The sequence below is a fragment of the Sesamum indicum genome, linkage group LG7, assembly GCF_026168435.1.
Source record: "Sesamum indicum cultivar Baizhima isolate 11 linkage group LG7, ASM2616843v1, whole genome shotgun sequence".
Lineage (NCBI taxonomy): Eukaryota > Viridiplantae > Streptophyta > Magnoliopsida > Lamiales > Pedaliaceae > Sesamum > Sesamum indicum.
The window spans coordinates 10,516,957-10,537,208 of record NC_142663.1 but is presented as its reverse complement, the minus strand read 5'-3'; the positions used below and the strand labels follow the sequence as shown (position 1 = coordinate 10,537,208).

The 20,252-nt window shown below is 34.3% G+C and overlaps 1 protein-coding gene across 3 annotated transcripts; it reads right to left on the bottom strand.

Moving 5' to 3' along the window:
• Positions 1 to 821: 821 nt before the first annotated feature.
• Positions 822 to 20,198, bottom strand: BGAL9 (beta galactosidase 9). Of its 3 annotated transcripts, none has more exons than XM_088882563.1 (19): positions 19,783 to 20,196; positions 18,297 to 18,392; positions 18,095 to 18,207; positions 16,201 to 16,267; positions 14,069 to 14,161; positions 13,450 to 13,593; positions 13,157 to 13,245; positions 11,600 to 11,705; positions 11,152 to 11,239; positions 10,891 to 11,012; positions 9,761 to 9,925; positions 8,850 to 9,082; positions 5,864 to 5,979; positions 4,850 to 4,947; positions 4,390 to 4,500; positions 3,340 to 3,450; positions 2,443 to 2,648; positions 1,896 to 2,244; positions 822 to 1,173 (listed from the first exon to the last, which is right to left on the bottom strand). In XM_088882563.1, the coding sequence occupies exons 1-19, from the start codon at positions 19,954 to 19,956 to the stop codon at positions 1,030 to 1,032; spliced, it is 2,625 nt and encodes an 874-aa protein (XP_088738689.1). In that variant the 5' UTR covers positions 19,957 to 20,196; the 3' UTR covers positions 822 to 1,029. The 3 variants fall into 3 exon arrangements, with proteins under 3 accessions (XP_088738689.1, XP_088738690.1, XP_088738691.1); XM_088882564.1 differs by lacking the exon at positions 19,783 to 20,196 and adding an exon at positions 19,531 to 19,727; XM_088882565.1 differs by lacking the exons at positions 822 to 1,173; positions 1,896 to 2,244 and having other exon boundaries at positions 2,585 to 2,711; positions 19,783 to 20,198.
• Positions 20,199 to 20,252: the final 54 nt, after the last annotated feature.

The window sequence follows — 20,252 nt, the reverse complement described above, 5'->3', positions numbered from 1 at the left end:
TAAGGATGATATGGTAAGTAGTTTGATTTTTTCTAATGTTTGAAACCTAAAAAGCGGTTTAGGATCAAGGGGATTATGTACGAAACTCAAATAGTTGTTTATATTCAAATACATTAGTTACTAGCAGAATGATTTAAATGAACAAAGCCCAAAAAGGAGTCCAGAGGACCAAATTTAAGAAGCCAATATAACACAATTCAAACCCCTCATCATGCTACACTGAGGGACCAACCACTATATAAAGCTTCACTGGGAGGAAAGAAAGGGTAGGAAGAAAAAAAGACTTGTATTTATATTATATTGTAGTTATACAAAATGCCCCGCCCCCCGCCCCCCCCCCAATTTTTTCTAAATTGCAATCACTTTTTCTAAAATTTGGCATAATTATAAATATTTCTTATTATTTAAAAAGTTACAAATACACTCCTAATTTTAATATCCGTTTAACAACTAGGTTATTCTGTTAGATTTTCATCCAATTTTATTTGTGAACTAACCAAAATGCTCTTTTAAATTACAAATTATAATTTATATATATTACAATTTTCTAAAACAGTTTTATGAGTTAGTGTTCCCTCTAAATTATTTATTTTATCTACCTTCAATTCTGTTTATATTTTTTATTTTTTAAAAAAATTCAACAAGGGTAAAATAATAATATTTCCATCAACATCTATGGGCTACACAATTATTTTTAATTTGAGGTAAGTATTCATAATTTTTAAATAATGAGAAAATATTCGTAACGATACCAACCCGTAACAAAGATAATTATAATTTACCCTAAGTTTAAATCTTGAGGTTAAACTACACAGAGTAGATAATATGAAGAAGAGATTTAAGTGAAGTTTCAGTTGGTAATATTCACATAACCACTGGACCATTGTCTCGGCAGTATTTGCCTTTATTAGATAATATTCATCTTGTCACTGTACACAGTTAAAGAATATGTCGTAGCCGCCAGGAAATATGGTGGAAGCACTACAGCAATGCTAAGCCATCAGGTTAAAACACGTTTTGAGCTAGCCATCATAGCATTAGTGACGAGCTGGTGGACGACGATGACGAGCATCTCATTTCAACGGATAAAGTCTTAACAACACCATGACACGGGTCTCCTCCAAATACAGCATTAGATATACTGATGGAACAACTTTGTCTTCCCATACAAGCCTGCACATAAGGTAAATAACCTTAAATCATCCGGCAAAACCATTTTTCAGTAGGAGACTGAACAACTTTAATTTAGCAAACAGATCAACTGGAGAGTGTGTTGTCAAAGCCCTGACATAGCCATCTCAACCTTCTTCAAGAGATGACTGGTAATAAATTCCGCAGAAAGACACTGAGCAATCAACTTAATACTGGCACTGGGCGCCTCCAGAAAGCTAACACTTTAGTCTAGTATAATTTATCCAAAATGGATTTATATTGGGGAAGAAGGCGTGTTGTTTAGATCTATTTTAAGCAAATGATTTTGTAAGACAAACCCCCCATCCTACTTTTAACCCTATTATGTTCCAAGTCTACACCCTACTTTTTAAGAAGCATACCAAATATTAAGAAACTACTCTTTGTTTTGCATTTGATAACAAGTAAATCAGACATGTTTTATCAAAATGGAATATTATATCAATCTGCCAATTTTAAAATGATCAAATTTCAACCCAATCACCCAAACACATTTTCATTTCTATACATTTCTAAAGGGAATCTTGTCAAAATATTTCAAAAACATTTTCTAAATTTCAACTCTAGATATGATTCCAAGCATTTTCTTCTTGGCACAGTGGGATCTGACTATAAATTCCCCAGAGCACATCTGTTTGACACTAAAGACACTGCTTATATGCTGTTTGTGAACCATAAATTATTAAATAAAAGATCATGCTTACCTGAGAGACCACAGAAAATGAATTGGGTGAGTGGCAATTGCCTCTTGAAAAATTCTGGCAGCTGCCTTGTGGAGTTCCATAGCTTGCAAACTTAACAGAGGAGATTGTGTTTCCGGCATCACACCTCAAGTGTATTTCAGGTACAGTGTGATTCAGTGAAATTGTTCCATTGCTGGTCTTTGGTAGCGACCAGGCATGCAGGGGAGGATAATAATTCTCTGATACTTCAGCGCAAATGGTTTCTGTGTAATGTGATTTGATGGAGATCTCCAATGGGGTTTTTTCTGTCTCCTCAAACACAACAAGCAGATTATCCGATGCTTGTAACCATGATCTTGGGATATGGTACCTGGATATGCATCAGAAATTTACAGGTTACAATCACTATGGACAGCTTCTGTGAATTAAAAAGCTGAAACTTTAATCGATCTAAATGCAGTTAGATTCATGGGCTGCAAACAAACTACAGGGATAAGTACCATATAATAAGTTATACTCCAATCACACACATAAAAAAACATGAAAAATTGAATGTGCAGAATAATACCAAGATTGAGTAGGACGCCCACAGTTTGTTACACACTTATCAGAATCATAAGCTCCGCGATAATCACAAGTCTGACATCCATCTTTAGGGGCATCTAAAGTCCAATACCGTCCGATGTGGTGGCCATTTACCCACACCTGGCCTTTTCCCATACTGCTCAAATCAAGGGCAACGGGATCTAATCCACCAGGGGCATCAAAATATGTCTGGATGGTAAAGTGGAACCACGAACAAGTAGAAAGTTGAGAAAGTCTTAAAAACAGATGTTACTGGAAACACGAAAACAGCAGCAAATACACCAAAAGTGAATACTAATTTTCTTCAAAAGTATAAATACCAAAAATGCCCTTATTTAAGTAATAATAATGAGAAGTAATTATTAAAAAAATAAAGATCTATAAGAAAAGAAAACTATTTAGTGCTCATAGTTCCTTTTTAAACTAATTAGAAATAATCTTAGAATGAACAGTTCAGACTAAAATAAAACAGAAAAGGCAAACAATATTTCAATATAATTAACTTGTTAGAGGAGAGTTTAAATATTTCTTTTTGAGAAAATTTTAATTTACTAAGACATATATGATAACATTTGATGGTAAAATTTTAAATGAACTGCATATGAATAATATGGAAATAGTAAGCCAAAACTTCATTAAAATAGCAATACATATTAAAGAAAAAAAAGTGTAAGTTGCAAATAAATTATCATCAAAAGAGTAAAAGTGCTTTTGAAAAGTTAAAACAAGAGAATTCTGAATAATAACTTTAGTTTATTAATAGACAAATCCTTTTGTATTGTAATTTAATATTCCATGTCAATCTTTTCTCACAGTAAAATAAAATAAATGTGATGTTGATAAATTGTGAAGACAGGATGTGCTATTCATAGGTCATTACCTTGTACCAGGAAAATCTCGTCACAGTTGCATCAGTTGGCAAATCAGTCCACTCTGTACTTTCATTTTCATCAATGGAGTATATTTTTAAGGACTCTCCCTTAAGCCCTACCTACAATGAAATTGCAAGACTTTAGTTAACATCATTGTTTCATTTGCTTATAGCCATGTAAAGAAGAGATTTAATTGGATGTGTTAATTTATCCTCTCTAAAATTCTAATAACTTAAACTTTTAAATGAGGTGGTAATTTAATATGGTATTAGAGCCGACCAATCAAACAAGAGATCTTGGGTTCAAATCCCCATTGCCACACATTTTTTCTTTTTTTTTGTTAAAGTTGCATGTGTTTAGGCAGGGGGTTTGGCGTGGACCCTAACCATTTATTAATATCAAAAATTTATAGTCTCTATACAAGGTAAATTCAAATGCATTAAACGAGGAGTACTTACTCCATTTGCAAGCACAAGTTCTCTCGAAACGATCTCATTTCTATCTAATTCTATTGAATTGCCACCCATTTGTAAAAAGAACGGTTGCACGTGCACGGTTTGCAGGTGAGATGGCGTGTTTCAGATATTAATATTAATATTAAATTATTCTCCTAACAGCTTAAGCCTTTAAATTAGGTGGTTGTTTAATAGGATGAATGGATAAGTCTTCTTTGAGTTTAGTTGGTTCAGTTTAGGATCATGTTTCCAGTGATTGTCCTTGGTTAATGGGACCTTATGTTGTGACCGTAGAAGAAGAATTCTCTACGCAATTATGATGTCTGTGTTTGACATAATGAACAAAAGGTTTCCTACTAAATCTTCATGATTTTACAAATCCAAAATCTGACTGACGGAATCAGGTTTAGCTGGTTTGAATTCATATCAATCATCAGTTTTCCACATTGAGAAAAAAAAATTGAGTTATATCAACCCAAAAGGTGATACCAAAGTGCAAAGTTCTACATCACTTTGAGAAATAGTCATTGAAATCACAAGATTTGTTTTATTTGTTAAATAACAACTCATGCAGCATAAATCAAGGAGTAAATTGAATTTTACCTGGTAGGTCCACATGGTTTCTGTGAGCTTACGATCTCCATTTTTAAACCCTTTAAGAATTATTTGACCCCTGAAACCTGCCCCATCCTTCTCCAGAAAGGCACCATAGTTCTAAAGCAAGAGAAGATAAGTGACGTATATTTATTAGAATTGTAGATCATGCAAAAGATATTAGCAGCCAAACTTTTGAAAGCAAAATGCATATTACTAATCAGCATAATTAAGAAAAATGGAATACAATTTTGCACAAAACGCTATATCTTAGTAACTTTGCCCTGGTTAGTTCCACTCATGAATATTTTTCCTAGGAATCTTTTCATCATAGATCTTCTAGAGTATGTAGCTTCAGAAAAGAAAAAACTGAAAAATGATGGTTCAAATAAATTTTCTATTTAGCATTAATATACACTATTAGACAGGATGACAATTAACCACAGAAAAAGAGTACCAAGTAGATTACCTGCAAGCCCACTGTTTGAGATAACAGTGTTATGTCATTATGCCCTTGTATGAGGTCAACAGGCTCAACTACCTTTATCCATTTTCCTTTTGCACTACCTTCAATTCAAACAAACCCAATGTATGCCAAAGGAAAATTGATGTTAGCAATAATGAACCGAAATATGACCATGAAAGAACGGGGAAGCAAGAAGAATTGAGATAAAAGCTAAGCATAATATATGGTTGTTATCATGGAGGGAGCAGATAAGCTGGTTCCCTATATCTAATGTCGCAGATTATTTGAAGAACAAAACATCTTTTTAGATATATCTGTAAGAACACAACTCTATTTTTCGGCAATGACTAGCTCAAGTAAATGTAATCAAATGACAATTGCTTCTTTGAATGATAATCACGAAACTGATAGCAGGCAACACTTTCCCAAATTATTATGGAAGGATTGTTTGTTAATTGTTTGGATTGATAGCCTTTACTTAAAAGCATGAAAATACGAGCACTTTGAACTTGTCCTCTAAAGCCAACTATGTTAACTAGACAATCTAGCCAAGATTGTCCGTGTGGTCTTCAGAAATGACATAAAAGCAGCTCTCCTTGTCTGGGCATTTAAGAATATAGAAATATAAAGAGTTGCTATACAGTGATGGTCTGGAACCGTTGGATGTGCTCCCAGCCGTAAATTCAACTGTAAATCCTTGTAGTATTTGAGGGAACAATCAAGACTGAAACACCAGATCCCACAACAGTTGTGGGAGTAAATGTGGCTAATCCATCATGCCTATGTTGGTTTCTGCTTGTGAACATGGGCTTAGGCATATTAAGCAATGGAGGCACTAGTTGAGAAAATTGAATAGTTTAAACCTCCCTTCGGAGTGTCACATTTGTATGCACAGAATATATACATGTACACAAATACACACATACATGCATGCATAGGTATTGATATATATATATATATATATATATATGTACACATACATGTACATGTAAATATACTCAGAGAGAGAGAATAGACCTTTGAATTGGCCATTGACAAATATACACACGAAATCCCGCATGCTGTCAATGGTAAGCACAGGACTAGCTTGATTCTCTTCCCAATATGAGATGTCCTCATCAGAAATGTATATTCTGCATACCAAAGATTTATGAGCATCAATACAAACAAACAAATAACTACCAACAGATGCCAAAAGATATTCAACAATTGACTTCACAATAATATCAGGGCAATACAAATATATAGTTTAAATGTAAGATATGAAAATAAAGGATGTAAAACAAGTCCTGTATAGGACCATGAATGAGCGAGATTGAACCAAGCACTTTAAGCTGCTCAAGATTCTTAATATACTGGACGAGCCTAACACAAAATAGAAATATATATATGCAGGAAATTAGGTGTATATTAGCTGTAGGTTCGTTATATAGTAGATTGTTAGGGGTTTCATTAGCATTTTTTTTTTATAGTTAGTTTCCTATTTTAAGGATTTTAGTTTACTGTAGTAGAGGACCCCCTATTAATCCTCCTTGTATATTGCAGAAATTTTGGAATGAAAATTCAATTCAGAAGAAGACCCTGAATATATATACACTACAGAGGGGCTGAAAACATTCAACAAACAATCACAAAGTTTGCAAAAATAAGAAAAGAAAAAAAAATCCTAGGAAAAAAGGAATACACTTGCCTAATAGGAACAGATAAAACAAGGAAACAGACAAACTGAATCTAGATAAATATTACAGTTAACTACAAAACAAATCAATTAAAAGATTCAACACTCCCCCTCAAGAACCAACCTTCGATCTCATCTCTTCAAACTTTATTTTAGGTAGAGCCTCTGCAATCCGTAGGTCAGTGGATAGGTAGGAGATCCTTCTTTGATGAAGTGCCAATCAATTTCCACGTGTTTTGTTCTGTTATGGAAAGGGGGTTCTTATCAATGCTTATAGCAGCCTAGTTCTCGCACCACATGTTGATAGGATCATCTATGGCAAATTTGAACACCACACAATCAAGCATCCATTCGTATTGCCAGCAATCTTATTTTCCATGAGTGTTCCATGAGGACGAAGCATATTAGATTGCTGTCATTATTTTTGTAAGGCTGTCATGAGTTAGAAAATCTGCAGTTTCTTTACTCCTTGAGAGCCAAGAGCGGACATATTTTCCAAGGCTTTCGAGCAAGGCACTTTAATATTTTGTGTAACAAGCCATATATGATTAATATATGTGCTCCACCTTGAGGGGAGTGTTCAAATATCTGTTTTGGATTTGTACATATCTTTCTTTATTCCGTTTGGATAGTTATTTTCGGTAGTTATAACTTAGTTGTAGTTATCACTTAATTCTATCTCTATACATTAGAGATGAAAGAGTCAATAATTGACACAGCATCTTCTTTCCTTCTCTAAAGTTCTAACAGGAAATTACAAGGAATAAATTAATCATCTAAAGCAACTGCTATCCCAAGAATTCGAGGGTTTGGATCATTGGAAGTAGTTTCTAGGTATTGCAAGATCAAGCAAAGGTATTCCGATGTTGCAATGGAAGTATGTGTTAGATCTTCTTAACGAAATTAGTGTGGCAGGATGCAGACTAATAAACACTCTAGTGGTTCCAAATGTTAGGTTTGGGACTCGACAGGTGGTACTGATGTGGACAGAGGGAGGTACGACGGGCTTGTGGAAAAACTTATACATCTAGCTCATAAGTCTCCTAATATTGGGTTTTCTTTTAGCTTGGTTAGTCAATTCATGAAAAATCCTTCTCAAGAGCACAGAGTAGTATATAAAATCATTCGATATCTCAAAAGTGATACTAGCAAAGGACTAAATGACTACCAGGTCTGTTCATGTATTTATAGATGCCGATTGGGCTAGATTGATCACTGACAGAAGATCTACTTCAAGGTCTTGCTGTTTTGTGTGGGGAAACCTAGTGATCTAGCATAGCAGGAAACAACCAGTTGTGGCCCAGAGTAGTGCAAAAGTTGAGTTCAGGCTAGCACGTGGAATATATGAGCTAATGTGGATGCAAAGGTTGACTAGAAGAGCTCAGAGTGAAAACTTATGGTCCTATAAATATGAAGAGTGATAGTCTCCTATAGCTATCGCTAAGAATCCTATCCATCGTGATAGGACCAAACATGTTCAGATTGATATGCACTTCATCATTGAAAAGGTTGAGAAGAAGATTATCACACTAAACCACATTCCTACTCAGCATCAACAGGCATCCTTACCAAAGCTCTCTATAATCCTAACTTCCATGATTTGTGTTCCAAGCTAGGCATGATGAGCATATGCTGCCCAGCTTCAGGTGGTGTGTAGAAATATACATGTAGGAAGTATATTAGCTATAGAGGATCGCTGTATAGCAGATTATTAGGGGTTTCTTTTTAGCAATTTTTTACAGTTAGTTTCCTGTTATAGGATTCTAATTTCCTGTTCTTGAGGACCAACTATCTATCCTCCTTATACCTCCTTGTATATACTGTACTGGGTGTTGAATGAGAATAAGAATATTCATTCCAGAAAATTACACACGATATTCGTGCTTCATGTGTTTATTTCCCAGCAGAGGTAATGAACCTTGGTTAATGAACACATCAATTACTTCATAGCTGAATGAACCAAGCTTAAAAGGAGAGCATGAACTTGCTATAATTAGTCAAGCACAAGCACACAGGCTTCTTGGCATATATATGGCATTAATACTTAATACACCCATATACCCAATGAAAAGGCTACATGTTATGGAGGGCATCAGATATCTACAGAGAAACTAGGACAATGGCATGGAGTTTCTAGTTGTCCTTCCCTTATAAAGAAGCATTATAATTTTTTTGCAGAAAGCTGAAGTACAAAGAACTTTGAAGTAAACAGCATCAGATCCTTTCCAAATTAATTCATTTGGGATAAGTTTTAAACAGAGCATTATAGGTATTTTATTTTGCAAAGCATCACTGTGTAATCAGTTCAATAAGATCACATAATACCTGGTTGAATACCATAAATAATCTGAATGGTCCTTTGTCACATTCAAATGCTCCAGAATACCTTGGTATGTGAAGTTGCTGTCACTCCACGCACCAATTGGCTCTCTAAGAAACTTCCAGGTTTTCGAAATATAGTCAACCTCGTACGGTGCCATCAATTTCAAAGGTGCAGGATCATTCGAATAAGAAGCAACATCCAATCCAGTTGTTTTAATTGAAGTCTGCACCCCAATCTGTTCCAAACATCAAAATTAGAAGCTCAAACTTTCATGGATGTTGTAATCACCAACCTTTAGTGTAAAATGATTGACATAAAACCATAGTAAATAAAAAGTAAGACAATGATTTCGTAACTCTATTTTAACCCACACCAGAACTAACATCCACTTCCGATAAGCACCAGCTTTACTGTTTATTTCATCTGTCCGGGAACTACCATGTGCTTAGTCTAAATTTCCTTGCTCATAAAGTTATTTTCAGGTGGTTAATAACAGGCAGTTGAGCCCTCTACCCGGTGAAAATGGGTTATTTCCAAAAACAAAAAACAAATTAGCAACAAATAATGTTCAATTTTTATAAAACATTGACCTTTCAAAGTAGAGGAAATATACATTGACAAACTTGTTGCCTATAAATTCGTAGGAAATTAGACAAGTCTGAAGCAAAGCCGCATAAATAACAGAATAAAAATAATAAAAATAGCAAACTTATATATAAGATATCCAGTGATAGGTAGTGTTTTCGGCCCTCCTATTTGATTTTATACAGAAGACAATATATTCCTGACAGGCTTAAAGTATAGGAAGAACTATACTGGCATGCAGCAAAGTTACTCCAGATTTATGTCAAGTTGGAAACATTAATTATCTATTCATCAAATGTAAGTTCTCCAACATGAAAGAATGTTATACCTTAGCAGTATTAAAGGCAGTGGTTCTGCAATCTGGCAATATACTCACTGACCATGGAGGTAAAATGTATGCTTGATTACGGAATTTTACAGTTGCAGAGTTGTGCTCATCAATATTAGCCAGAAATGCTGAGCACTTGCTTCCATTATAACTGTAGACGTGTGCCTGAATATATCATATAAGAACCATATAAGTACCTACAGGCTGCTTTTGTTCTCTTTAACTGAAGTGTATGAATAGGTTAGGAAATACAGGTATTTTTCATAACTTTGGGAAAAGGAGAAGTTCATTAATTAGTTTAATCTCCAATATTTTTGTCTTGAAACAGTATATAAGACCAGAAATGGAGGTTAAGCTACAAATAAACAGGGAGAAATATTAGGTAGGCCAATGGAGCTTCTCAAGATGTAAAGTTACATAGATATATCCACTGGAAGTTTATTTCTTATTTTCCTAACATGCTTCTGTAGTGCAAGTAGGTCAGCCATTAGTCCATTCAGTTTACAAAAGACCAAACAGTACCAAAAGAAGCAAAGAAATCAATCTCTGACATCCTGACCATTAATTGAAGGGAAAAACATAAATATATTGACCAGTTTATGCCATATACTCAGATTTAGCTTCTAAGTAATTCATCAAGACTAACGTTCTTAATAGTTTGTAAATTCAGAAAGGATTATGACTAGCAATTTCTAATAGTGGAAAGATTCTAGTTGATTCACTTTCAAATAAATTTTCGTCTCTCCTAGTTGGCCAAACCAGAAGCACAGGATCCAATTTGACATTCTATCAAATTACTTAAGAAAAGAGCAAACAAGTAACATGAGAAAGCAAGCATGTTTGCTATGGAAGATATAAAACAAGATGAAAATAAAACAATAAAGGATGAAATAGGCTGAACAAACCACAGAACAATCTCATGGTCAAAATGTTGTATTTCCAACAAATTTGAGTAATGGCCTTTGAATCCAGTAAGTAGATTTATGAAAGGGAATTAAAGAAATTTGTAATTAATTCTACATACTTCAAATGAACAAATAAGAAGTTATTGCAATTTATATATATAATTTAAAGGAGAATTTTGTGTGTAACAAACTACTCTCGTCAATGATTTTAAAATTCACACAGACCTCCTGTTGTGGTCCTAATTTGATATAATGAGGCGAATTAACAGCAACAAGAGCAGGCTCGCAAAGCTTGATAGCAGCATGAAGATCTTTCAAATGTCCCCACTTAGGCTGTCTCAGAAGTCCTAAAGAGGCCATGAAACTATTAAGCAAAAAGCAAAATATATGCAAGACATTTATTACATTGATGCTGAATGGTCTTTTTGAGGGAAGAAGAAAACTTTTTTCACTTGCAAGACAAGAGTTTGACATTGTAAAACCTACCATATTCATCAATCGGTGCATCATAATCATAGCTAGTGATGATATTTGGGCCTCCTGCAGTTCGGCCGAAGTTTGTTCCACCAAAGTACTACAACCACATTACCGGCAAAATTAGTTCATAACTCAATTTAATGTGATACAGTAAGCAGAAACAATCTTGTCAAAATATAAACAAGTGCTTTAGAGGTATCCATAATGATTTGATATGATATGGAAACACAAGGAATGCAAACTAGCATTTTATGAGCTGCAAATGAACTTCTTGAAGAGAAACATGGCATGCTACAGAAGTTTTAGAGTATAAATTTTCGTTCTATTCCTAATAAGAGTAATATGAAACTTGAGCATTCCCATGGGTTATGGTTCTAGCATCGCTAGATGGATTACATATCGGAACATGCAGCATTAAGACTACAGCCTCAGGCCATTTTTTATGTATCTAACATACCATATAATAATTCTGAAAGCTACCTCCACGCTGGAAAAAGCGTGCAACTGCAAATGCAATATCTTCAGTAGGACGATGAGGAACTCTATCACCCCAATTTGTATACCTTGAAATAAGGTAAAGCAGAGGACATAAATCTCAAGTTTCACATTTTGCTATTCAAGGACAAGCTCTTAATTGTAACTCAAAACAGATAGCTTTCAACAAATATATTCTTTCAACCTAAGATTCAGCATGTTTGTTTTATGGTTCAAGTGAGGAAAGAAAAAAAAAAAAGGACACCTACAGTCCAGTTCAGTTGCCAGTTCTCTCTTTTTTAGTCTCTGTTAGAGCAACAATGATATTACGATATAATGCTGGGTTGCTAAAAAGCAGATCAGGATATAAACTGTGAGAAATATCACATCCACAGGCTGCTAATTGCCAAAGTGAACACACAATATTAAAAAAACATAATTTTTACACAATTCCCATATTTTTGTGTCTGTCAAGATAAGTTAAGAATACGGTAAATTGCAACGACCTTCCCATGAGATTTCGCATAATTACAAATACTCCCTCGTTGTTTGAAAAATTACTAATACCCCCTGATATAACAGTCGTCTAATAATTAGCCCAATCAGTTAGGTTTCCATCCATTTTATGGTGAACTGACTAAAATGACCTTGTGGATTAAAAGTTATAACTTTATTTATTTTTCAAATTTTTCTATATTTTTTTTTTGGACTAAGTGGATAGTCTTTTATAATTTTTAAAATTTTTTCATCCACCTTGTTCGATTCTTTTATAAGTTTTTAATTTTTTTTAAGAAAAATAAAAAAATACAGTAAGGGCAAAGTTGACAATTTCATACTTCCATCCAAGGATTACATAATTTCTTCAAACATTAGGGAGGTATTTGTAGTTTTTCAAACAATGATGGGGTATTTGTAATTATGACAAACGTTAGGGCAAGTTGTTGTAATTTACCCTTAAGAATAAATGTGGAAATAAACTTCGATAATGCAAAAGGCGATAGTGGATAAAAAAACTGATACTTGATCGAGGTCCATACCCAATAAATCCACTATTTGGCATAACACTTTCCATGATGATAGGAGCATTGGAATAATAAATTTGTTATTAGTGTTATAAAATTAACATTTTTCTTCATTTCTCAAAGTTTCTTCAAGAATGACCAAATAGGATTCTCCAAGGAGACTTACACGACTTCTCCAGAATTAGTATAAAGCAAATGTAAAACCCAAAGAGCAAAACAAGATGTCGGAAGAAAACTCTTCAGTTGAACTAAGCTGAGTCATGACTATACAGTCCGGACCATTGCAACCCCTCATGTAAAGTGAGAAAGTATGCAGTTCTGCTCTAGATGACCTGTTTCACTAAGCACAAGGTAAACTTTCGCGTACTTTACTTACTGTTTTCTTCAATTGTCTGTACACATCTAGAAAAGTACATATAGCCAGACAATTTAAAAACCGCCCACACGACACGCACTGCAGAAATAAAAGGTATCAATCATCTTATCTTGTATTGCAAAATCGGAGGGAGGCATCATACCATCCATCCCAGTGCTCAGTCCAAACTATTGGCTTCTTTTTGGAATTTGGCTTGAAACCATCACAGTAGTACCCATTACAGGTGTCTATCTGACAGCACAAATAAAAAACTGACTAAGAAGGATGGCCACATTAGAACATGAAACAGAAAAGTTACAATTTATCTCTCAACACCTAGCAACCATCTGATTGGTACAGTAGCATTGCATTCTCGCCTAGCAACTGTATATATATATATGTATCACACGTCAAAAGCCAATTAAATGTAAATTGTGCAAGGAATCATGAATTTACTATGTACTCTGGTGCATCAGTTTGCTTACACATAACCCATGGAACACCAGCATCAAGCCCAACTGCCATTTTGGCTGCCCATCTCATATAGGCTTTTCCTTTAGGGCCATAAGAGCTTTCGATATTTCCATATTCATTTTCAATCTGCAAAACAAAAGTTGTAGTCATTTACAGGTTAGTTCAGTAGAAAACACAATTAAAAACTTTGTGTATTGTAAAAACAAAAAGGCCAACAAACAATATCAGTGTTTGTGGGTCACAGAGAAATAAAGCAGCATATCAAGCACAAGAATCCTACTTTTCATAATCTCTCGAGAAACTGATGACAAAAGTCAACAAACAGAATGACATATACTTCTACTACTGTACTAGAAGCTGCCAAATTTTTAATTTTACCAAATTGCATCATTTGACACTCACAATAACACAGGTAGATGATCACATTGGCATATATATATATATAGAGAGAGAGAGAGATGGAGGGAGAATGGAAGAAAGATGGATATGTAAAATTTTGTACTTATTAATATAAGAAACTAAGAAAGCTTATTGACTACTCTAGTGCTAGTGATTGTTTCCCCCTTCCAAGAAAAGGTAGTGTTGAAAGTAATGATTTGACCTGCAACATAATAATTGGGCCACCTTGCCAAGAGAAGAGTGACTCCTCTCGCATCAAAGCCACTATCTTTTTGACAAACCGCTGCATTTCTTCCTGGAGAAAATAAGATCATGATTGTGCTTATAGCCAAAATTAGGTACCATATACAAAGGTATTTTCTGTTTGACTAAAAGCAACACTCACCTTGCAATTAAACATTAGCAAACTGAAAGTCGTATTAAATAACATAAAAGTATGATAAAGTTGGTCAACCAAAGCCCAACTGAATGTGCTTGCCAAAAGAATTTAAAAAACAAAGAGCATGTGATAGGAGCAATGGTTATGTATATATACCTACACATACATACACCACATATAAGGACCTAGAAGAAGTCTAGGAATTAAAAAGTTTTTCTTTAACAAGTTAACTGCTATACCATATACATTCATATGAACATTTGAGTAACATGAAAATGAAACCTGCAGGTGACCAACAAATCCATCCAACAGAACCCATATCCATAGTACTACCTTACTGGTGAAACTCAAAAAGTTTAAGGAAATAAATATCTGAAAATTATCTTTCAGCTTCCATGAAAGAACTTGTTTAGATGTTCACCGCGAGGAATCATTATTGTTTCTAGATTAATCCATGAGAATCACCAAATCTTGACATAAGTTTATAAGTAATAAGTTGGATACTATGTATCTTGATATAAATATATACTCACAAATCGATAAAAAATAATAAGTTAATGGTTAGGACTTGTTAGTTTAAAAAAATATAAGAGATTAGAAATGCATATTCAAATCTAATATAAAACTTATACGAATCATACTAAATAATTATTTACAAAAAAATATTGAAACTTACTAATTGTTTATTAAGCTTGTTTTTGTATAAAGATTAAATATATAAATAAAAGTACCATAGTGTATTATTATCTAAAATTAAAATATATGATATTGATTAGTAATTATAATATGTGGCTAATTTTGAATATAAAGTTGATATAGTATTGAATATGGAGTTAAATATATAAAAATTTTAAAAATAAAAAAATATAAAAAATAATGGAAAACAAACTGGCAAGAACGAACTCGAGCTCAAGCCGGAGTCGAGCTTAAAATCGAGCCAGCTCGACTCATGTACCACCCCTAGATATGATACAGAATCATAGACAACGTTGTAACTATGGACATGTACAAGAGTTAAGAAGAATGAATCAAATGTTTGCAGACCTACAGTCCAGATTTATCCAGAAGGCAAAGATGGAAAAGTACTGCATCATTCCATTCTTGGACTAGGAGTTTTCTGAAACAGTAATTTATAGAAAAAGGAAAATTCAGCAGAGTACAGCGTAATGTCAGAAGAAGTTCAAATGTGGAGGGATACATATTTTGTATAGGAATTGGTAAAAATGGACCAGTTTGATCAGAATGAACAAGGATCCAATAAATAAATAGGGTGTCATGCTGGTAAAGATGACGTAGGAAGTTAAACAGCCTCTTGGGGGACCCAAGGGGAATGAGATGTTTTGTTGCTCACTTCAGGACAAAATTCCAGCAGAAGGAAGCTTCCCTTTGATGGCCCCTAGAACATAGAGATCAGGGAATAGGACAACCATTTGGTTTAAGGTACTCAAAGACCATGACAGAAGGGGAGTTGCAGGAAAACCAGAAGAGGTAAGAAAAGGCATGGTATTTGTTTGAATTCTCAAAATTCAAATCTTAGTGAGGAGCCACTTGTGGATGAACGAAATGCTGAAGATGACCAACAGTGTAGAAGTACATTTTCTTGAAGATGAGTAGCTAAAGATTCTGGTGTCATCTCCTTGTTTCCAAATGCAGGCATTATTATTTATAGATGAGAATATTTATAAGTGGATTTCCTTGATTTTGCAGTGCCCAAGCCAAGTATCCATTTGTACATTTGCCAAGCCTGTCCTATTCAGTATCATTGAAAGCCCACATAGATGCAACTTTACTTAAGTTGTTCAATCAACTTATCCTGGTAGAAGAAAAAGGTTACTCTAAACTAAAGAATCAACAAACAACAACTATATGTATTGAGAATCACAGCAACACCATAAGAATTATCACATTCCGACGTAGTAGTTGGACTAAACATCAACACGGTTTTCTTGTAATACCTTGAAGGGAATGTTGTCTGTTCGAAATTCAATACCAGGTATATCACGAAGCCAAACAGGAAAGCCCCTACCAATGATAAGACAACACAAGGTCAAGTAACAGAAAATACATTACTTAGCATGTTCAATCAGAAAAACACTTCATCTGTTTAAAAAGCAAATATAAATTCGTGCAGATCATGCAAGTGAGAGGTAGAAGTATATAGAGTGGAAGTCATAAAAAGAGCAGTAACTAGGTGACTGGAAGTTGGAATATATGAAAAATACTTTTAAACCACAAAACAAAAGTTGTTGTGAACTAGATTCCAATAAAAGTGAGAAGCAAAAGATCCATGTGCAAGATGTTGGCAGATTTAGGCATGAAAAAGATAACAAGAAGTTTTTTGCAATTTATAATTTCCAAGACAAAAGTCAGAACTAAGTGCCTCTGAGCTATTTACTTGTGCAAAAAGTTCAAAGTGTCATAAGCCAAGTCAACCAAGGAAAAAAGATGTAGTACAAACATGCTCATCATTCTAAATCTGAGGGGCAGGCGCTTCGAGATAAAGCTCAACTTACCTCCTAGTCAGGCTACCTGTACTCAACATAAGATTTAATCATTTCCTGAGACTGAGGAGTCAAGCTCCCCGTAATACACATAAGATTTAATCTTTTTCACATCTCACTCATAACTGAAATGTTCATGAAACCTGCTGAGTACATTCTTTTAATATATTTAAGATTCCTGTACATTTGTGCTTACTGGGCTAATCGAAAAAAACCATTTAACAAAATTATCCAGCCATGTGACAGTTCGTAAACTTAATTTGTTCACTAAAACCATGAAGCAGTTTACAAGTACCCACGCTTCAATAAGTATTGAAACATTTCATTAGATGAATGAAGCATCAAAGACAAATTATCATATGAAAGCTGAAGTCAGGAAAAGAGGACCCAAATAAATTAATGTTTGCTAGCATGAATACAAATCAAGATATACAATCAAGCTGGTATGTTCAACTATTCAATACATTTGCAGTCTCGAAAAACAACTATTAAGAAGTCTTGGTTAACAATTTCAATCGGGCCTAGCCAAGCCCTGTCAAGCCCATGCGGCCTTAGCCCTCTAACTTCTTTTATAATTATTAGCACATCATGTTACAGGACTTGACTTTGGTAGATGGGCTATTATTAGTAGAGGACACCTTCATGGGCTCGTCTTTGGTTGATGGACTGTTATTAGTAGAGGACTTCATCTTCGTGATTGCATAAGAAACGATACTTGCTTTCTTGACTTCATAATGAAGGAATGGACAGATTATCTTGTGAAAAAAGCAATTTCTTTCATCTCTCCCTCCACTTTTTGTTCATGTCTCTCCCACATAATGTCCACTTAGCCAAAAGAAAAAGAAGTTTCACTCCATCTTGTGATTTTCTCCGTACCAGGTTATACTTCTCTCCAAAATTCTTATTGTTTTTATGTTTAATGTTATTGATATTCAATGTATGTATTTTAATTTTTTGACCATCTTGTTCTGTTTTTAGTTTTGTAATTCTTGTTTATTTATAAGAAAAAAAAAATTAGTTTTTTCATATTACTTTATTTGAGAGACTCTCATGACAAATAACAAGCTTAGATATAAAAATTGATTATGAAATTTATGATTTATATAAATGTAAGTCCTAATTTTCAGAATAAATTTGTTATTAAGAGAACGAAATTTAGTGGGGTCTTTTGCTACATCGATTATACGAATGTGAAAGAAGTATAATTATTAAATTTTGATAAAGAGCTAAAAGACAAGTTTGTGGCTCCGCCATTCATCTGAATCTATGACAAATTCAAACATGTAAAGTCCCTATAACATTAGTGGCATGGTAAACTAAACCAGAAGCAAGGGAAAGAGAATCCAACCCGAAATTCCACTCAGCGCATACATAAGGACCGATACGAAGAAATAAATAAAGTCCACTGGAACCCACTTGCTTCACAAACTTCACAATATTGTATCGTCCTTCAAAATTATACTGGACAGACAACTAGTGTATTAGAGAACAACAAACAAAATATAAATGGAAGTAGAAGTAAGTCACAAAACCTAGCGTAGAAATCATACCTGTCCCCTTACCGGCTCATGGCCATTCCAAAATACATATGTTTCAATGACATCAACTCCACCTTCCTTGCTCTTAGAAATCAGATCGGACCACATCTGGCATCATGTTGAACCATCAGACACAGAGAAAAAAACATCGAACAAGTAGATAAGTGGAAGAACTTAAAGAGTCCATACATTTTCTTAGGAAGTCTCCTATTCATGCAAATGATAAGAAAATACGTTAGGAAACAGAAATAGACTAATAGGAGACTGCCATTTGTCTGGCTCTTTGCAAGTAAAGAATTTTCCTGGATAACATGGAATATCACTACAGATACAATGAATACAATTTGTACTTCATACGCTATGATATTCTCTGCATTTCTTGAGCCACAAATTTTGCTATTGACACACGACAAGGTCATTGTAATGACGTTGAAGAAAAGATTAGACTTCTAAATACTTGAAAATCCAAGCAAACAATGTCAAAAAGAGAAGAGTTAACTAGAAGAAGAAATTCTTAGGCACGGTAAATGGCTTATATTATACAAATCACTCCAGATTCCTTTTACTAACCAGAAATTGAGCTCTATATTGCATCTACACTAAAATTAGAATCATTTTTGAAGCCCAAAAACTCATAAGCATTTAGGCTGTGTCTGTATTCTTCAATTATTTTTACAAAACTCTTTTCTTTCAAGAGATAGATGATGAGCAACCACTGCACCAATGTATAAAATAGAAAGTACATAATACCTCATTATCTTTTCTTTGATTAGTTTAAAATGTCATTTACTACAGTGAACAATTGGTGAAGCTATATCCAGATGCCAAAACCGGATGTTCCAAGATGGGCACAAAAGCTGTTAACATAATCTCATGTGATATATTTCAATTTGCTGAAGTCTAAGATACAGTATTTCAAGTTTCTCAAATTGAAATTTGCTTCTTACTTTAAGGCACCAATATAGGTACTATGATCCTCCAAAGAAGCAAAACATGTTGCATCCAATCAGCTTAGTCGAATTTTTTGTTACCCAAAAGTCAGGGCAATTTGGTTAATCAAAGAAACATCATACAAGGAAATAAGAACGGCTCCAAGGAAATCAATAAGAAGGATAACTACTTAAAAGCCCAGAAAATTGTAATACTATATGAATATGGAGCACATGCAGGAATTCGGCTGTGGAATTTCATCAATACAATAGTAAGTTAATTCAGCTAAGCAATACTAGTTGACAATTCCCCATACCTTATTATCAAGAATTTGCTCTATATCCAGAAATATTTTCCATTCCGCTCACAATTTCGAACAATCAAAAGCACAAAAGTCACATGAACAAGTCAAACCTGTCGCAACTTATTCCAAAAGAAGGCCAAATAGCTCGAAAAAGCCACAAAAGACAATTACTGTTGCAATCTAAAGTTGCAGCATACGCAGTTCAAGACAAAAGCTCGGTCTTCACCAAATTAATTAACAACATAACATAGCTGCGAAAATTACTTCAGGAGTGGCTCTGGGGTAGTGAATTCCACCGGAGATTAGCATCCGCCGTTTTCCATCAATGATGATCGCTCTGCCATCGTAGCTCACATTGAACGGCTTAAAAAACTCTCCAGCAACAATCAGCGCTTGTACAGTCAATACCAAGCAAACCCATTGAAACTTGATTCCCATCTTCTGACTGAACTTTGAGAGCTAGATTATAGATAAGAAACAACACATTCATACGGATGTCTGTTGTGACGTCAATAACGAAGGTGACCAGCGATCAACAATGAAAATCCCAAGAATACTTGTTCGTTTATGGATTATAATACTTATGCAGTGAGAACAATTGTACAGACAAGCGGAAATCGAGAAGTGAACTGTGTAAGTTGGTAGGTCGTTTGTGCTCCTATTTGGGATAAGCGCGACACGACGTTGTAACTTTTAACCATATTCAAATTCTTTATATTTTCATTTTTTTCAAA

What these genes read in the sequence shown, in the direction of transcription:
- BGAL9 (XM_088882563.1), bottom strand. Translation starts at nt 19,956, where the DNA reads ATGGGAATCAAGTTTCAATGGGTTTGCTTGGTATTGACTGTACAAGCG. An exon ending in CTGATGCACCAGAGTACATA is followed by an intron (nt 13,246 to 13,449) that starts GTAAATTCATGA and finishes TTGTGCTGTCAG; the next exon opens with ATAGACACCTGTAATGGGTA. An exon ending in GGGCGTCCTACTCAATCTTG is followed by an intron (nt 2,245 to 2,442) that starts GTATTATTCTGC and finishes ATGCATATCCAG; the next exon opens with GTACCATATCCCAAGATCAT.